At 38.7% G+C, this 20,244-nt stretch overlaps 1 protein-coding gene and 1 long non-coding RNA gene across 3 annotated transcripts in view; one reads left to right on the top strand and one right to left on the bottom strand.

Moving 5' to 3' along the window:
* LOC310901963 (von Willebrand factor D and EGF domain-containing protein-like) overlaps positions 1-20,244 on the bottom strand; it is a 178,788-nt gene that overhangs the window by 60,087 nt on the left and 98,457 nt on the right. For both annotated transcript variants that reach the window (XM_083842703.1, XM_083842702.1), the window contains exons 14-18: positions 15,686-15,790; positions 12,892-13,006; positions 9,233-9,483; positions 7,806-8,025; positions 1,974-2,111 (exon numbers count right to left, since the gene is read on the bottom strand). In XM_083842703.1, the coding sequence (XP_083698829.1) occupies positions 1,974-2,111; positions 7,806-8,025; positions 9,233-9,483; positions 12,892-13,006; positions 15,686-15,790 (829 nt within the window). The remainder of the gene's footprint in view (positions 1-1,973; positions 2,112-7,805; positions 8,026-9,232; positions 9,484-12,891; positions 13,007-15,685; positions 15,791-20,244) is intronic.
* LOC310901967 lies at positions 14-20,215 on the top strand. The gene is made up of 3 exons (XR_014586352.1): positions 14-130; positions 9,318-9,412; positions 17,735-20,215. It is a non-coding gene; the product is annotated as an uncharacterized lncRNA (long non-coding RNA).

The following is a 20,244-nucleotide window of genomic DNA, read 5'->3' as shown; positions in this document are numbered from 1 at the left end:
GGAGACGAGGAAACAAGGTTGTAAGAGCTTAGCTGTGATTGATGATAAAAAGCAGCAGTAACAACAAATCAGATAACTTAACAGAAGTTTGTTCTGGAAGCTAACCATCAAGCAAATAAAGGCAAATCAGGTGAGTCAGCTGCTGACATACACTAAAGCTTCTGCATGAGCATAGAAAAAATTACAGTGCATAAATTCACTAAACCTTGCTTATCTGAGAGATATACTTATTATGCACAGTGATCTTTTATTGAGCTAAGGGCAGTAAGGAGGCCTCAGGTCCCTATGCATTATGCAGCGTTGTTACTTGGATGAAGACGCTACGCTAATCCCTAGGACCTGAGGTCTGCCTGATTCCTGCCTCTCCTCAAAAGCTTCTGCCTGAAACTATATTGTGTGTGTTTGTTGGCCTTGGTTAGTTCAGCTTCAAACTTTGTACACTTCAAGATATCTATACTAATTATATAGGGATGTAAATAAGAAAGCTGAATGCTGGAAACTTTTGAAAATATTAATTTCTACATAATTTGAAGGGAATTTCTTGATTGATCTAGGGCTTGCAAAGTCTATGTGAATATGTATGGCAAGTTTTCTGTACTCATAACAAAACCTGAGATTATGACACTTCTGTATGTGTTAAATAATGCAATGAGCTGCTACCTACTGTAGCTGCTACCCACTCTAGCAGCTATAAAATTACTTCAGTTTTCTCCTCCTTCCTCTGACAAGCCTTTACACTTCCTTCAGCAAGGGAAGCATGCGTGGTGGACATATTACAGTCTGTATGTTACATACGTGAAGGATGATTTCTGTCCTGTTTTGGGTGGGCAAGGAAGACCTCAGGCTTACTTGTTCTAATAAATGTACATTTTATAAATAAATATATTTGTAATTAAAAATGCATAGGAAGAAATTATGATTCTGATGTATTTTGAAAAAGGGCATAATTGATTCATTAGTCAAATTACCTACACATTGGTGAGACAGACACAAAATCACTTTGAAATGATCCGTATGGCTCAACAATACATTAAAGAAAGCATTTCTATACAGACATTAGGCAATATGATTAAAGGTATATTTGGTAAACCACCAAGAGCCATCCTGCTAATGCCAGGATTCTGCAATTACAGCTGTCTTTTTACATCAGATTTTTTTTTTTTTTCATTTGGTAGTCAATATGAGGAAAAGTGGATATCTGTATCTTTTGCTCTTTTGCTTTTTATGCTTATTTGGAAACCCTAACAAATAAATGCAAAACACATTAAATACTGAGTTTTCTCCTCCTTGCCCACCAAATGTTATTTCTGGAGAAAACCTGCGTGTGTTTGACTGAAAAAAAAAAAAGCAGAGTAGGTCACATTCCATTGTGATGGAAAGGTCTCAGCATGGTACAAAGTCAGTGTAGCCCCCTACTAAAGAACTTGCTGAGGACTGCCCCAACAACAAATACTGAGCAGGTATTAAATTGTTCCTGGCCTTTTTTTAGTTGGGAACTGTGGCATGACTTTATGCCAAATGTGAGCTCAGCAGCTATGGACTCCTTCCTCTCATGAAACTACCCGAGACCTTCTTTCTCCTACTCTATATCCTTCCTGCATTCACTCAGAACAGGAGTAATCCTGGAGGTGTTCCCTGAGTACTTGTTAGTGGATGATATATTTAGGAGTGAAACAGTGGAGAACTTGGGGAATGTCCTTGGCAAACTATCTAGCTGGCATCTAGAAAAAATATATATATGTGGTTTTTTGGTATGCTATGGTGTTCGTTCTAATCAAAATGAAACTAAACTGCAGTGAAAAATAGCAAACCGAGACCAATTTGCAATTATCCATATTAATATAAAATGACAATAGTGTGGTTTATATATTTAGAGGTCTGTTCTTGAAGCAAGTGGCAAAGTACTTGATTAAGGATAATCGTAGTATGTGGACCCATATTTACCCTTCTATTAAAACAAATCATGCACTTACATTTGCAAATTTTACCATTTCCCTCCATCCCACTGGGGCAAATTCCACATATGTATGATCCAAAGGTATTCATACAGGACACTCCAGGAAAACAAAGACTCTCTTCACATTCATTCCTGTCCTCCTGACAAGTAAGCCCTGTGGCAAAACAAAGTGGAGGTTAATAATTGGGAAAGATTCCCTGTTTATTCCTCAGCTCAAAGGTTCAAGCAGACTAAGGCTTACTTCTCAGCTGTAAACTCATTACAGGGTACATCACTCACATAGTGCCAAATTCCCCACTGTCTCACTTAAACCTGCTTTTATCACACTGTTTATTACTGTTGTTATTGGCACCAGAAGTGCTGAACCTGAGACTACTGCTCCTAGAAAACTATGCATATTAAATAAATGATTGCCCCTACATTTCACACCTTTGCTGCTGCTTTTGTTGTCATGTTTATGCGAGATCTTTGTCATACACTGAAGAAGCCAGTCTCACCACTTTGACTTTAGGATATGCCATGTACTGACAGTCTTCATTTCTATGTGAACCTCACACTATTAACAGCTTATTGTACAACAGCACAGTCTGGCTAAAGGTAAATCAGACAAAATGATGACTTTTTTTTAAAAAATAAAATACAACAAACAAAAAACCTACAGGTTTTTCTATTTAAAATTTGAAGAAACTCTCTGAAAATATCTCTAAGCCACAGTGCTGGTGTTCAGAAGATAAGCTGCTGTAGGATCTGAATCCAAAACAATGGGTCTTGGCTATTGCTGACTTTGGAAATAGGCATTTAAAAAATCCCTTGATGTAACTGATATTCAAATTCACAACACTGAATGATTTAATGGGTACCTGCAGGGGAAGCTGACCCAAAAGCTAAAATGACTAGCTGAACATTAAATGATACAGAATAATCATATACAATGTTGTTTAAAAACTCCCTCTGGCTTCAGATATGCATGATGCTCTCTCTGTGCACTTGAGAAAACTTGCTTGGCTATTGTTGGTTACCAGAATATTCAGTCCTGACAGTCCAGTCTTAAACTATCCCATATAATTTCTATTAAGGCATGCCCTTTGTTCCCTGTGGGAATACTCAAGCAGATTGGGACACTGTCTGAATAGTCCAAGTACCTGTTTCATGACATACCATAAGGTACAGAATGGCATATTCCATATTAGCTGTTCACCTTTATCATGGCAGAAGATTTAAGAATAAAATAATATTTTTTTCTTCAAAAGAGAAATTTGTCACAGAGGAATGAATTACAGAATGATAAGAACAGAACATCATTATTCATCTTCTACAACATAATCTCTCATTGTTTCAGCATTTCAGATAGCTTCCACAGCTCCTTTCAAGTTAAAATAGTATCTCCATGTAAGAAAATCTAATTGAAGTCTCTCTTGATTGAGGTGTCTCAAGAAGCTACTGACTCCACCTTCTCATGGCTGCTTTGTCTCGGGGAAAAAAAATTAAAAAGAAAAGGAAAAAAAAAAAAAAAAAAAGAAAAGCAGAACAAAAGGCATGTCCCTTTTCTGGTGCCATTTGAATCTAGATTGTTCTGGTTTTGCATGTTTCTTGCTCTAGGAAAGCTCTCCTTGTTTCATTTAAAGTGGACATTACCTGGTGTTGCAGGTATTAACTTACTTTTTTTTCCCTCCATTGTTATATTTTGGATTACTGATTAGACTAGTGATTACTTTCTTTCACTGGGTAGAGTTTAAAGACTAAACATGATACCACAGGCAATCAAAGCAAGAATGAATTTCACAGTTTTGAGTAACAAAAACTTCTTCCCACTCAGTCCCTTCTCCTCCTTCCTATATAATCTGTTTTGCAAGGGTCTGACTTAAAAATCTCAAAGATGAGAGAATTACAAAAAGCCAAGGAAGAACATAAATAGCAAGCTTAATTTTAAAACCCACTTGACTGAATTTTGTAACTTAAAGGTGGAACTATGCAAGCACTTTGACTCAAATAGATTTGATTTTAAACAGTATCTGATCAATTTTGGCATAATGTTAATCCAGGAGAGTCTGATGACAAATATTTAGAAAGTCTGAAACTTGGCTGAAGGTTGCTGAAGAATCAGCAGAAATGGACAGAAAACTGTCTGCAACAAGAAATGTCAGTTGTTATGCTTGCATGACCTCCAGTGCACTGCAACACAAGAGAGTCTCAATTCTGTTGGCACTGTTACCATACAAATAAAAATATTAGGAATAAAAGATCCTCAGGTTGCAGGGTTGAAACATCTGTTTCCACGCCAGCTCTATTTCTCCAACCCTGCATGAGAAATTGGCTGAGAAGATGAAGTCCTTTTATGCCCCGAGAGGAGCTGACCACCTACAGATGCAGAGAGAGTCTTTTTGACTGTGTTCAGGTTATGTTGATTCAAAATGAAGAAGCAATCTCATTGAGGAATTCTAAGGTTATTATACACCATGAACAAATTTATTTTTTTTCAGTTGCCTGAAAAGTAAAATGAAATTATAGCTTCTTCTCCTCCCCTCCTCCTTTATATATTAATAACTGGAAGAAAGAATGGTTTTCCAATTTAGAGATTTAGATACTTTTTTTTTTTTTCAAGAAGGGTTTCTGTTCTCAAGCAGATGATATTCTTGCTTTCAGTAGCCCAAAGAAGAAAAAATAGGAATTGTTTTTACCACCGGTGAGGGTAAATGAATGTACTTTGAACACACAATGAGATAAGCATGTGTAAGTCTCTGCAGAAATTCAAAGTATTAATAATTCTGGAGTCATCGTCCTCATATTTTCCTATGGCTTCTCTCCCTGCGTTGTTCCCATTCTTAAATTACGCACTTACATTGCCTGAGATACACAGATGCACTTGAATTACTACCATTTAGCAAGGCACTTCGTTCCCTATCCTTCTTCTCTTGCGGTGATGTTTGGGAAGCTCTCAAAAGAGTTAACATTTTCTTTCTACTACCTGTTCCCTATCATTTGTAAAGATTTGACGGTGAAATGGTGCTGTCACTTGAGCAGTATAGCATTGCCTTCTCATTAGATTATTGATGGTTTTCTGGGGAATTGAGACATAAACACAGCATCAAGGATGAGCTTTTATTGTTGTCATAGAACCTGCCCTGAAGTAAAATCATCTATTTCCCAGCTGGCTTTCAGCTCCACTTGCTTATAATTTCTTACGTGCTATTAAAATTTTGAGTTGTATTCCTGTTTCACTCAATTATATTTGTATTTTGTTATTGCTTCTGTTTTAGCTTTTTGGGCCAGGGAAGCACAGCAAAAGCAACACATATTTATTTCAACTGACAGGACTTAAGGGTTGCAGAAAACTGAGTGTTTCTTTGGCCATCAAGGTGTCCTATGTCCTTGTTTCCAGAGTTGTCTGTATGTTATTTTCAAACATGCTATTTTAAAGTGTTGGGTATTTCACTCTTTACTGTTTGTGTAAGAATGAGAACCACATTTCAGAATACAATTCATGTGAATTTATAAGCAATGCATTGTAATTATGGGAGACTATTTTATGTGGAATAATAGAACTTGATTTCACTCCATTTACGTGGAATACCACATAAAGTGAGTAAAGTCAGCAGTGTGAAACTGGTGGAGAAGATCAAACAATGGGGGCAGATACACTGACATTATTAACGCATGGAATTATATTGCTTTTTATTCATTTAATCCACCTCATTGAAGGCAATGAAGAACTGTTCCTCACGGTATTTTTAAGGTGTTTAGCCAAATCTAGCCAAAACTGATCCCAAATTTCCCTGTGCTTATAGTAACATTTCCAGCAGAATTCAGCACCATGCCATTCTACATGTGCTGATTTGTTTGGGGATTTTTATATTTGGATAAACTTTCATTTTCTAATGTTGTTCTTATGTTTGTGTTCTCCTTTATGAGTAGTCTTTTCCACCATAAACACTTTGGATAGCAGCAGGCTTTGGCTGTGCTGTAGCATTACCTGGAGTCACTACCAGATCAACTAGATCAACAAGATCAGCCCTCTAGGTATTATGTGGATTGTTCAGGGCACTTTCTGAACTCCCAACTCTGAATTATTTTTGTTTCATTCCCACTGGAATTTTGTAGGTAATGAAATCTCGACTTGCAATCCTGCATGACTAAAACAGCGAAAGTGCCATGACCTGCTGAAAGAGAAGGGGTACCTTTCTGCCTGTATAAGCACACTGAGGGAAATCTATCTGTTGCTTTTGTTTAAAATAGAGGTTTTTGATTATAGACACTATGCCTTTGATGTTACCTTTACTTGGTATTTTCAAAGCTGTAGCACTGTACAGCAGCCAACGTTACAGGTGTCATGAATCCATTCGTGCTTTCATATGTGAGCAGAGTAGGGTTTTTTTTGACAAGTTCGAGTACTGAAAGCTGAGTTCAGCTTAAGGTTGATTTTTTTTTTTTTTTTATTTCTTTTGAAATAGTGCTGATCCAAGAGACATTTTAACACAGTTTTAGTTAGTACCCTTCACTTTCCAATGACTGTTTAGTGACCCGGGTGAGTGAGTGGCTGTCTTAAACAGCACCCATGTTAGCAGCCCTTTGTCTGCAAAGTTAAGCAAGGGCCAAGTCTAGAAATGCTGGACAAAACCCGTATGTTCAGTATTGCCTTGTACCTCTGGAAAGGCTAAACTGCGAATGAAAAGGCCACAACTTCAGTGAAATTACAGAAGGCATGCTTGGGCCAAATGAAAATCTGTTGTGTTGGCAGTGAGTCATGCTCTGAGCAGCGAGTGTGGGTCCTGGCTTGGAGGAGGTGCTGGGTGCTCTGTGAGACCCAGCAGCGACTCAGCACAGCCAAACGCCAGAAGCTTCAAGCAGCAGAGCCTTGAGTGGCTGGCACCAGCCTGCAGAACAGAGGGGTCATCCCCACGTGCTGTCACAAGTGCTTTCTACTGTGTGGGAATCATTCACAGATGTCCCAAATGCACCAAAGCTGACAATATAAATGGCGTGACAGGTACCAACATGTTGTCTCCTCACCTCCATTATCTATTAGATGCTTCTCTTCCTCCTGACATGTCAGGTTTTCACTCCCTCTGTTCCTGTTTGTAGCATATGTCTTGCATCCACCTCTGTTGTCTTCTCTGCATTTCATTCTTCCCCTCCTCCTCTTCATGCTTTACATTCTGCCTTTCTAAAAAGATCTTTTTTTTCTTTTTTTTTTTTTTTTGGGGTGGGGTAGGGGGGGCTGATCATTGCTCTTCTCTGCATCTGTTAAAAACATATTTTGTTCAGCCCTGAACAGCTTAAAAGATTAGCTTTTGTTCCACCGGTATGTCTGACAACCCAATGGGCTTGCAGTTTTCTAAGGCTTAAACTTGAGGAAATTTCAGCTAGGACTAAATGAATTTATTTCTGCATGCTTTCCATATCTACTTCTCTTTCATAGACCTAACAAATAAACAAAAAAAAAATAATTCATTCACAGTTCTTTCATTGGCTACATTTATTATAATCCTTAGGCGTGTGAGAGGGTCCTGGATCTTCACCTTTTCCCTCTTCCAATCAGTCTTCCTCTGGCTCTTCTCATGGATGGACAGCTGGGAAATAAGCCAGTGGAAGCTGAGATCAGAGTGATTTGCAGCCTTCTTGAATGGTCGTTTCATAACTACAGACCTTTAGGTCTTTTCTCTTTCCTTGAGCATGGATAATTAGATAGCTGCCTTTACACGATTTCTATCTGTCTACAGCTGAGTCATGGGAGAAGAAGAGGAAGCAAATGCAGTCCATTTGACAGATTGTTGTGGTTGTGTGCTCTCAAAATACCCTGAAACACAATATGTCTGTAGTTAAATTGGAGATGGGAACAGTGATGCCATACCTCCCAAACCAGGGGGACATTTACAGATGTAGCGGTCCACGCCGTCCACACACGTTCCGCTTCCACATGGGTTTGACTTGCACTCATTAACATCTTCCTGGCAAAACTCCCCATCAAATCCATTTGGACACAAGCACAGATATTCACCAAGGCCTGGAGGGAATTTAATATTGGTAACACACGTTCCACCATTGAGGCAGCTGCAGGGCTTCACTCGAACCTGAGGAAGGCAAAAGGGAGTTGTGATAATGATCCTCCAAATAATCACTGCTGAGAGGTGTATTGGTACCCTTCAGGAAGGGATGGATTTGCAGTGCAGACACATTTTCTAGTATTATGAAAACTTATTTCTAACCAATTTCTTTTGTCTGGATAGATGGTCTCATACTCAGCATACTTATTTATTTGGCTGAAAGCGTGACATTAAAGGGATTTTTCTTCAACACTTAAGGGCACATTCTAATTTCTTATAAGAAAAAAGTCCTATTTGCTATAACAGCAGTTTTTACATGATATCTGAGGGCAGGATTCGTTCCTCATTCTTCAAAGAAGAACTGAAAAAAATCTTTTCTCTTTGCTTGCCCGCGTACCTTTCTTACTGTTTTACATTACAAATGTCTCCCAGGAAGGAACAGGATTGTGGCATTCTTTAGCCAGTCTCTATTGCAAGGAAGAGAGATCCAGGTCATGTTATATATTGATGAGAACAGCATTTCAATAGATTTGAACCTTTGCACTATCTCATCTAGTTAAGCACAGATCTAGTTTGAAATGTTTCCCCTTTGCTGTTTGTGTGTTCAGCAGACTGGTATTTTTGATGACAGTGGTTTGAATGAGTAAAAATTGGAATCTTTAGGAAAAAATCCTTTTCTTTTCTTCACAAAACTGCTCTTGTGGCAAGAGTCTGCATCCCACTTTATTAGCTCATCCTATCATGGGATTAATGCTAGGCTACACAATAAAGACAAAGCAATGCACAAGCTCTGCCAAGAAACTTAAAGTGTGGAGTAATGACATAAGAGCAAGACACCCTCTAAAAATATCATTGAGAGTGAGTTATAATCTCCCTTTTATAGCTAAAACTTGGTCTTTTATGTTATATGCTTTTTTTCTGCAATCCAAATGCAGAATGTGAATTTTAAAGCAGATTAATGAACCATTAACAGGCTCTGCAAGAGAGTTCTTTCAAACAGCAATCAATAGCACTCTCTCTTGTTCATTGTATATGTAGTTTCTGTGTTCTGAGATATTTATTCCATTAATTGATCATTATTGCTATGCTGGATAATATACCCTTATGAGGAAATAGCTGAAGTCTGAGTTTTTAAGACAGTAACAAATTATTAGCTATAACGACAATTGCACCGAAGTGATGACATGATAAACAGGTTTGTTTTGTTTTGCTTTTAAAGCATTCATTTCCTTACCTCAATAGAATATCTGCTCTGTGCATTGCATTCATCCGACACCGTGAATTCAAAGGTCTGCCTGTCTTCTGAATCCACTTTCCAGATAAGAAGGCCAGCAGGAGAGAGCCTGGCATCCTGCGGCCCAGCCTCTAGGATGAATAGCACAGCTGACCCTTCCGGATCCACTGCTATTAACTGGTAAACAAAATTCTCACCAATAAATGTCAGCAGCTGGCTGGAGGGGGCCTGGAACACAGGAGGCAGGTTGTCTAAATAGCAAAAAATGAAACCACGATTACATAAATTCCAGTTTCTCCCACGTGAAGATTCAGACTGCGGGTCTCTCCTTAGGGGTGCCCTCAGTCATGAGGGCGCAGAAAGCATCCTGAGACTGATGGAGGAAACAACGTGGGTGTTAGAGGCAGGAAATGGCTTTGCCAAATAGTATACTTTTTTACTTCTATTTTTTTCATGCCCCATACTGAACTTTGATTACTTTTGATGTCTATCTGATACATGGGAGGAGATTGGATGTGACTTTTATAACCTCTCACTGGTCCACCTCCCTCAGTTCTTACTAAAACTTTAATTTTATCTCTAATACATGTATATATTATTTATTCTATCTATCTATCAATCTATCTATCAATCAATCAATCTACCTAAATATAAGCAAACTAATTCTCAAAATGATGAATGACAAATTGGGTGTACAACTCTGGGAGGATGGGGCAGGGGTGAGGAAGTTGTGTAACTCTTCTGTTGAGCAGATTCTACTGCCTTTACACATGAGTGGTAATTAAGCCTGAGCAGTGTGATTGAATTCAGTTGGACATTTCTAGAATAAAAATCTTCTCAGTGCTGGGAGAGGCACATCAGTGATACTGAAATTCTCTATCCATAGAGACAGTAGTGCATATCATGTCAACATTGGCATTGTTATTTTTAGTGATGTTTACATTCAGTCTTTCCTTAATGAAGATAAATGCCTAATTATACTGGGCTATTTTACAGTAAAAGACAAATGCTGCCTGAAGATATGTCCAATATAAATATGTAAGGAGGACAAGGTAGAGAAAAGTATTACATTTTAATATTAGAAACCAAGGAAAAGTAAGATCAGATGAATACCCTGAGGTGACAGCAGCACTGTGCAGGGCTGGGAATTTTGTCTCAGTGTCCTAAACCTCCTCAGTCTCAAGCCATCTTTCTTTTCTAACCAGCAGTACAAATTGACATATATTGATATTTAAAGGAATCTTCTCACAATGCAATTTGTGCATAGTTGTTTTTAACTTAGAGAACATCTCTAATAGAGGATTAATTTCAAGTCACACTCTAAAAATACGAGCTATACGTGTGTTCTCATAAAGACAGCATGTGTCTTTGCATAATGCTTGTGGGAAGTCATCATCAGGGATTCTTTGTGTGTGCATATCCTTTTATCAAGCTCTGCTTTCTGTAGCATGTCTCACATTATGCAATTATTTAAATGCCTCTGCACTCATTGCTGCTGTGCTATCAGAGCTTTCTAAACTGCTTGGCCAGCAGATTGTCCTGGCAAAACTGTTGAAAGCTTCCATCCATTAATTTACCTTTTACTTCAGAAACACTCAAACCATGGAGCCCATAAAGGTTGTGCCCAAAGTAATAAATGAAATATTGATGCTGGTATGCATTTAGAGATAAACACAAAGGTGTTAACTGGATGGAGGGTTACAAGATGTTGTAGACCACAAAATAAGATAATATCAGATATTCTGAAGGCAGTCTGTGAACAAGAGTGTTTTTAATTCCACAGAGGCCTCCTTGCTATCCAGTGAACATATATACACTCCTAGTTATTGCAGTACTTTTTAAAAGGTACTCATGTATTTGAAAACAAGCTTGACAAGTACCTTTTCAATATTTTTAGATTTTTAAATTATTGAAAAGTGAACCAAGATCTGTTCCTGATTTCATAGATCACTCCTAGTTTTATAAATTCCAAAATAAATGATTTTTTTTTCCTTTTAAGCCATTTTATAAATTTTAAAATTAAAATGTCTTAGTACCGGTAATGAGAATTTTATATGACAGTCAGAATCAGCTTACCCCTGAAGATAATATAGCTGTGGCCAATACAGTGGAAGGACAGAATGGAGGCAAGATTTGTGTGTCATAGTTAACACCTCTCATTAAACTCAATTATATCCTTGGAGGAAAAAAGGCTTTCTTTCAGGCACACAAGTTTTTCTCCAGGTCTGGCTTACCATTAGGCATTCTAAGTACTCTTTCAAGTAGCATGTAATGGGATTCTTCGTTGGACAACACTTGAGATGGATCTCTCTACGCCTTATCTTGGCAGGGAAATTTAAATTATAGGAACCAGATTTTTTAGGACATAAACAAGAGCTGTGTGTTTCTAAATAGAGAAAATTCAATGTGGCTAGTCTGGAACAGAAATTCCAAGTGCTCATGAGTAGCTCTTTCCCTTCCAATTGCGTTCCTGCTTCTAAGCTTGGTTTCGGACAACTTATGATTTCTCATATTGCCAGAAACTGCTGAGTGTTTCTTAAGTGCCTTTCTATCATCTCTGAGAAGGGAGTACCAACTCACTTCTCTCCCTGGTTATTGAGCTGTGGACTCTGGCCACTGTGTTGCACCTTTGCTGTTTCTCCTGCCATGCCTTGCACTCTGTAGAAGTCTCTGTCCATGAGCATCCCCAGTTGCTCCCCAAGGAAAAGATCAATCTTTTCCTTTCCAGAAGAAATAGGGGAAGGAATTCCTTCAGTCACCCCAGGAATATAAAACTGTGAACAAGCAAATCAAACAGGTCCTCTCATTCACATACCTCTCCGTAATTGCTTCTCCTTACTGAAGCTAAAATTACAGAGAAACTCTAGTTCCAACACATGAATCTACTTAAAAGTGTTATTATAATCTTTATACGGAGCAGATGTAGATATGTTCATGTAAGTGTGAAGATGCACCATGAGACCAATGTTTCTAGACTTATGGATTATCTGTAAAGCAAGTGTTAAGCCGTGGTTGTTTTTTACACTGGGGATGCAGTCATGAAAAAACTGTGATTAAATCCTTAGCATTCAGGAGGTGCTTCAAAAGGCAGCCTTCTCCATGACCCGTGCCATGAAGGGCTGAAGAATGAACCGTTAGGTTTCGTGGCAGCGAAGGCAATGAGTGGCTGTTCCCTATCACTTAGACTCCCTGCCAGGCCAAGGTCTTTTGTGTGGCATTTCATAGCATTTGGCTCAGGGAAAGATACCAAAAATATACATTAGTGTTTTAAAAGCAGTGTTTTCCTCAAATTGTTCCCTTAAAGATTTGTACCTGTGAGATGATCACAGGCATTTTTAGGGTCCATCACCTTTAGCTGACAGACTTGGGCCCTGCGTGGGGCATGTCAAAATTTCTGTTTTTCAGGTGTTATTTTGCTTTTATTAATTAGAAATTTGTCAGGTTTCACCCAGGACAAGATAAGAGTCCAGATGCCCAGTGCACACAGAGGAGTGCTTCCTGCTGCTGATCAGGCTGGACTTCCTGTGCACTCAGTTATTCCCACCACATAAAGTCCTATGCAGGCTAGGCCCATGTTAGCTAAATGAACTGTGCATTTCATAGACTTAGTATTAAATTCCCATCTAAGCGCTTCTAAATCTTAGAAAAAATGGTCTTACTTTCATTAATAGACCAGGTGAACTTAGAAATGTCAGGTTCACAGAGAAGACAAGGACTGGTAGGGCTTGACTCTCCTTCACCATAGCAAAGTCCATCTATATTACAAGTATTTTCCTGCCAAAAAAGGAAATAAAAATGGGTGGGAGGTGGAGGCAAGGAAAAAAGAAGTAAGAAAGATAAGAAATTAGCAGTTAATATTTCTGTAGATAAGCAGGAGCTTGCTTGTCTTTTGAAGGAATAAAATAATATCAATTTAAATGCTAGTACTTTCTACTGACATGAAGAAAACAAGACATGGAGGTTTCCCAGTTTCCATGTGAGATACTTGTAGCTGTGAATCCTTTATCTTAGGTAGTATGTGATGCTGCTCATCATAGATGAATGAGAACATGATTTTTATTTTTGTTTTTTCATTTTATCAATATATACTGTATGTGATCATTATTCCTAGCTGTGACTACTAACATGATGACTATTTGGTAACACTCAGAATAGAGTTGCATGAGACTGACAAAAAATACTTGCACCAAACTCCATTTGAAATTTTGGAACCCTTTTCTGGTAACTGATTTATTTCTGGAGGTTCTTCATAAAAATAAGAAAAAGCAATGACATAAAAACAGAATAAAGATCTTTATTAGTGTTTAGGCTTCTGCAAGGTGATTGTAGAGAAATGGCTGAACACAGCGACAGGGGCCGAAGATGGCAGAACGCCCCGGCTATAGCAGGACAGCAGGAGGGAGAAGCTGCCAGGGCCCAAAGATATTTTTCCTTTTCCCTCACTTGAATACACGTTGCTCTGAAAAGAAATCCCGTGACCATTGGGGGTTTTGCACAGCCCCTTAGAAAGATCAGATCGCTGGGCTTTCACTAGCACTGGTAGGTAAAAGAGGTAAACTCAAAGCAGCTACCTGTTTGTGCCGTAATCAAATGTCTGACTTCAGAGTGTACATATTCATGGGCTCCTGGCCTTCCACCTGCCTGGCACAGCAAATAGTCCCACCTGCCCCAAAAGATGGTGCTGAGACTGGTGTGTGCCCTGTTACTGGCCTTGTGTTTGCTATTTACTGCTTTTCTTCTTTCTCAACTTCTTGTATTTTAAATAAATAATAGTTAAGAATAATGAGTAAGTTTAAAAAAAATAATAAAAGCTCATAATTGCCCCAACATGACAAATCTCCCACATTAAAATTTGGATGTTAATTAGATTTTTATTACATTGTTGTTTTCAAAGACTTGAAGTTCTGATGAAAAAGCTGCTTTTTCTGATGTGATAATGTGTTAGAGAATGGGCTCCATAAACGTGGAACACAAAATGCGAAATGGCCTGACATAAAATGTCCCCTAATTGAAACACCTTTTCTGAAAGCAATTTAGGTATTACAAAGTAATGTTGTAAGAGGGGTAATTAGAATGTGGTTTGATGCAATTGGAAGCCTAGTTCAAATAGTGCCTTGAAGCATCTTAGGGTAGAAATTATTATAACACAAAGAGAACACCAGCATATTGAGAAAACGTATATACTTCTGAATTCCTAGAGTGTAAGAATAAGGAAAACCCTTGAAAAAAACAAACAAAAAAACAACAACAACAAAAACACAACAAAAAACAACAAACCAACAAACCACCTAGCTTTAATTGAAATGGTTTTGACATAATAATTTTAATCTGAAATTTAAGTGACTTTGCCCTCATTTGGGCATATAAACTAGTTTCTATTCACTGATTTATTTGAAAAATGTGAAGTTTCATTTTATTTTGGTAACTGGTTCTTTATTGCAATCAGTGCAACTTTGAAAACTGTATTTTCCCATTAGCGTTAATGAGAACAGTGAGGCACATAGGTTAAGATATACCTGATTAATCTTCATTTTGTAAGAATGAAGACTGGTGGTCTCCTGTTCATTTGTGCTTGCCTCAGGGTGGTAAGAAAGCAGGATTAGTACATTCAAATATTCCTTACCCAACACCCTCCAAAAGTATCTTTTAAAGCCCCTCTGAAAAAAACAGAAAAGGTGTCTCATGCAGTCCTCTAGAAAATAAGAGCAGGAAAGCTCTTTTTTAAGGGATGGGAGATGCTACACTAATAATAATGAGAGGGATATAGCATTCTCCAGGCAGTTCCTGGCATTCTGGCAGTTTAAAACATAGCACTAGGCTTTTGATTACGATTTTGAAACTGTCAAAGCACTATATGTTTGTACTTAGTGGTATTTAATGTAAGCAAGAATGTTTTATGTTCTCTCAAGGGTGTTTTCACACGACAAAAACCGTGTAACATGCATCATAGTATACCTTTTGCAACAGCAGAAAATGGGTATAGAAATGATATACCTTACAGTTACATTACCCCTGCCAAGCAGCCTGGGAGAGGTAAAAGAGCTTCCGAGGAGAGACACTTCAACAGTGAAGGCAAGCTGCCTGGCAGGGGAGACTGCACAGTCTTATTTACTTCCATTAAAAAGTATAGCAAAAAAGTATGCGTATTGTCAGCCATGCTCTTTGGGAAGAGCCATCCTGAGAAAGGCCCACCATAAAGCATGCTCTATCAGTTATTCATACCATATATTTGTAATATATATATATATATGCATATATATATATGGTTTAAAAAAAAACAACACACATGGACAAGAGGTTGTAAAAGACAGAAAAGTATCAGACTGTGCAACTGACCTGTGAAATAGATTTTCCTCTTCTAAAACAGTTATTACACACAGTACATCAAAGGGAGGGAGAGGGCCAGGGAGGAGATGAATGATCCATATTAAACCTTTATGCTCTTTAAATTACCTTTAATTTACAAAGTCCGGTTGGATGGGATTCACAGGCCTGGCAGACTGTGTCATACAGGGTCAGCACTCTGGAATTACTGTACTGGAAGCCATCATTAGTGATCTAAATGATACAAAAATCATCCTTATAAGTAATAATGTTCCATATGGAGACTGTCTGCTCATTTTGGAGCATATACTGTTGCACCCTTGAACTGGATGCCTGCCAGCAAGATAAATTAAAGCACTTGTGAGTTGCTCTACTGCAAGCGAACAAATTGCTTAATGTTCCAAACTGGAAACTATTCATTAATAACCAAAAGATATTTTGGCTTAGCTGGCATTCAACATTTCTGATTGTTGTTGTTTTTTTTTTTTTTTCTGAGCACTTTTTTTTTCAATACCTTTATAAAGACTGCATAGGTACTAAAGTACTACAAGGATGCCTTTCAAGGAGTTGTGAAATAAAATTAAGACATTTGGCTGAAATTTTGAACCATTTTCTTACTGTATGGTAAATCAGTAAATAAGCTTGAGGAAAACAAACCAAACCAAAAGAACATATATTCTTTAGGTGGCTCTATATTAACCTCTAAAAAGTGCTAGGCTCTATAATACCAGACAGCAACAGTCCTATTTCCACAGGAAGGTACATTAGAAGGACATTCGTGTACACGTGGGTAGCTTAGAAAGCCTTAATGTAGAATGGCAGTTTTCATATGACTGCATAAAAAAGAGTGATGTGAGTTTACATTTTAATTTAATTTTTCTGCAGTAAAAATGAAAAGATGCCAGACTAATGTGGAGAGCTAACTTTTGACAAAGCATTGTAACACCTCTTGAGACCTGTGAATATTAAAGAGTACCCAAATGCAAAAATGCTGGTGTAAGCCTTGCAGAAAACACTGATAAACACCAGCAGGAAAGCAAAGTCCTCTCTATCAGGTATTTTATACTTTTCACTTCTTGCACCTCAGCCAAGCACTGACCATCCTGCTCATGTACATGCACTGGCTGTGGCTTCCCCAGGCAGAGAAGGGATGCTGTTTCCCACTGTGCAGACACTAGAAGCCTCTTTGCATTTCTGCCGTTTTGATTTTCATGACATTTGTGAGAAATTAATATCTTTGTGACCTCTGTCTCCCTCAGTGACTCAGAGCAGGCAGAGCAGAGGAACCACAGCCACAGGGGAGAAGGCAGATACAGAGCACTTCAGAAGCTCACTCAGACCAAAGGGCTGGTTGGCACAGCCTGAGCTCCACATCCCCTCATCAGTAACAGGGCCAAGAGTACAAAGTTGATCAGTTAACAAACTATTTCGGTTCTCAATGTATGTTAAATCGAACAAAGAAAACTGGAGGTGCAGAGAATAAAAAATTACTTTAATAAATTCCATAAAAAGCATCAATTATCATAAATTCACTAAGGATAATCTGAAAGCTCATGGAACATAACTCAGTTGATACTCCCACAGTGTCACACATGATTGTTCTCAGCTCAAAATGCACTGCTAGCTAAGAGCATTTGTTTCTGCAGAAAGCGGTACAAGTAGGTAAACAGACAGTATTCATAGGTATTCAGAGTATGAAATTCTAGAAGAGAGACAACTACTTTGGGCTAACTTAAATTGAAATAAAATTCAATGGTATAGCTTAAGGAAGAAAATTATATTCTTTTCTGAGCGTCATACTCAGTCAAGATGTTAGAGTATGGTGTGTTATACTAAATGTAACCCCCCTTTCTGAAGAAGTAAAGAACTTATTCTCCAGAGGGAAATGAGGAACTAACAAAACAGGCAACCCCCAAAGACCTGCTCTTCACTAAACAGCAGTGCTCATTGGCAGCAGGACTTCCATTAAGAATATATTATTCTTAATGCAGTTTACATTTCATTTCGTCCTTTAACCAGAGCGTCTAGTGTTGTCTCAGTACTAATGCAGTAATAATGGGTGAAATCGGTAGACAGGGAAAAATATAAAGAGCTCTAAAATTGCACTAATTTCTCTGTCTGAAGTGACCATTGTGAATGAAATGTAATTCTTTCCAATTTGTTTTATTTTACCTACAGATTATTATAAACTTCCATCTTGGTGTCTTTTTAGAATTGGTTTATTTTATAGTTATTTCAATTGCTTTTCCATTAGTCACCTTAGTGACATGAAACAAATGCTTCAAAAGCACCGATGAGACCTAAGCTGGGCAAACCTCCATTCAGATTCAGTTGGCCCTTAAAAGCCAGAGACTCGCTGAGAGCTGTGCCTTGGCTGTTTTTACGTATGTGTCATCTGGAAAGGGAGAGCCGCTACTTCTGGACAAGTGCCTTTCGTTCATCGTGGCTATTTGTGCCCCTCATCATTGAAATAAAATTTGACTCTCATGAATGTTTTATAAATGAAAAATGAAAGCTGTGAAGACTTGCTGAATTCAAATTCAGTTCCTGCCTCACTGACTTCCAAGCAAATATTTTTGCTACTCTTGACAAATACAGGCAACGATAACAAATTGAAGATAAACCAGAGACCTGCTTCCCAAATTAGATAAGTGCCTGCCAAGCTCTGCCACCTCTTCACCCAGACATCTGGATGGACAACCTAAGTCATCTGCTGCCCAAGTAGGAGCTTGAACTTTGATATCTAAATGAACTATCCCAAACACCCTGATGTAGCCCGTGTACTTTATTAACATGCAGCAGCACGTCATGGAAGGAAAGAGCAAAATCTGAAACATGAATACAGGAGCGGATAACAGGAAAAGGCCCTGAGAAGAGCTCGGGAGAACCCCACTTCTCCAACCTTGGTAGTGAAAAAAGTTTATGTGAAACCTAGCTGATTCCCCTAAAATTTGATTTCAGGGCAGGTGAGATTCTGAAAGTGTAGGACACTGGTGTTTCCAGAAAGAATGGTTTTGGGGTTTTGGAAAAACTTCCATCTCCATTTTAAAAGGTATATGTTAATATAACCATGAAGATCAATGTTGAAGTCTTACCATGAATTTTCTGGAGCGCAAAATTTTGAGTACTCATGAAAATCATTTCAAATCATTTTTTTTTTATCTTGAAAAGTTCCATCATTTTGTTCTCTGTGCTGCCACATAGGGCTCACTGCCTTTGAAACTGAGCTTCGAGCTCTGCCTTCGCAATTTATTCAGCAAAAAGATCCACAGGAGAGCCGGGATTAGCATGCCAGCGGCTGGATCGGGCTGAGGTGATTTAATTGTGTGCTCGCTGCCTAGCCACGAAGCTGGTTTTTCTGCAAGATTCAGAGGCAAGGGAAAGGGCAGCAGGCTCACAGGTGTGGAGATTTCCTTGAACTCAAATGCAAAAACATATGTTTTGGGAGGAAAAAAATCGAAAAATGACACAGACCTTTTCATGGCTTGAAGGCAGCAATTGAAAGCAAACTGAATCGTGATATGTCTGAGGCATATGGTAGCCAACATGATTATGCTGGAGGAATGGCCCCATGCCCATGCAAAAATGTGAGCTGTCCTTCTGGGCTCCATCCCAGTCCTTTCAGGTCCTTCCACCACATTTCATTTCACAACTGGGAGAGTTCAGCATCTCCTATGAGAAATTTAGGAACTCTAAGCAGAAGAACTGCCCTTCTGATTCAGACTCAGAGTCCAAATTGCACCTTCTCCAGAAGGAAGGTGCAGAATCTGCCCTCGGCTGATGGCCAGGCTCTGTTCCTTCAGAAATTTTATACACATCTCTTAGTTACAGATCCCCACATTTTAAAAATAATTTACTGGATAGCAAATATGCTCTAGCAAGCATCTTTCCCTTGCCCCTAACCACCATGGCCACATGTGTCCCCAGTCTGGTCCATGTTAGAGACAGCTGTGGGGCACAGGACAGGCAGCAACATCACAGTGAAGAGACTGTATTACGTTTCATTTTTACATGTGGCAATTTTCAAATCACATCTGCAGTTTTCTACAATTGCAACATATTTTTCTCAGCTATGGTGCATTTAAATGAGCTCAGTCTTAGCAAAGCAAGCAGTCTGCAGAAAATAACCAGCCAGACTGAGCACGAGACCAAGGTTAGCAGGCACAAGGTCAACAAGACACTGGTTTCCTGTAAATGTTTAGAACTTAAGTATCACCTTGGGAACAAAAGGGGCTAAAACTACAGCAGAGCAGATCCAGCATGTGTGGGTACTGCAGAGGCTGCCACTCAAGTCCATGGTTGTCCCATCCCTGCTCGCTCCTGTGCTGTGCAAGGGTCTGCCTTGAATCCCAGGGGTCAGAAATGCCTTGCATTTGCTTCCTAATCATGAGTTTGAGCTGGGGTTTCCAGAAATGAAATACTAATGATTAACAATTGATTAGTACAACTGCATCAATCTCAGGTGATTACGTGGAGAAGTGATTGCAATTTGCACTTTTGGATTGCCTACGAAGACACCTGTTTTTAACTCCTGTTGTTTTGGTTGTGTCGTGTCATTCCCCCCACTCTGCCCCTCCCCAATACTAATGTGAGAATTTCTACAGGCATCTTCAGTTCTGAAGGGATGCAAATTGCACTTTGCATTTTGATTTACCAAGACAACTGATTTCCTTCTTCCAAATCATTTC

This window comes from Anser anser (genome assembly GCF_964211835.1).
Source record: "Anser anser genome assembly, chromosome: 6".
In the NCBI taxonomy this organism is placed as follows: Eukaryota; Metazoa; Chordata; class Aves; order Anseriformes; family Anatidae; genus Anser; species Anser anser.
Note: the sequence above shows the minus strand (reverse complement) of the source record. Positions and strands in the feature narration are given on the sequence as shown.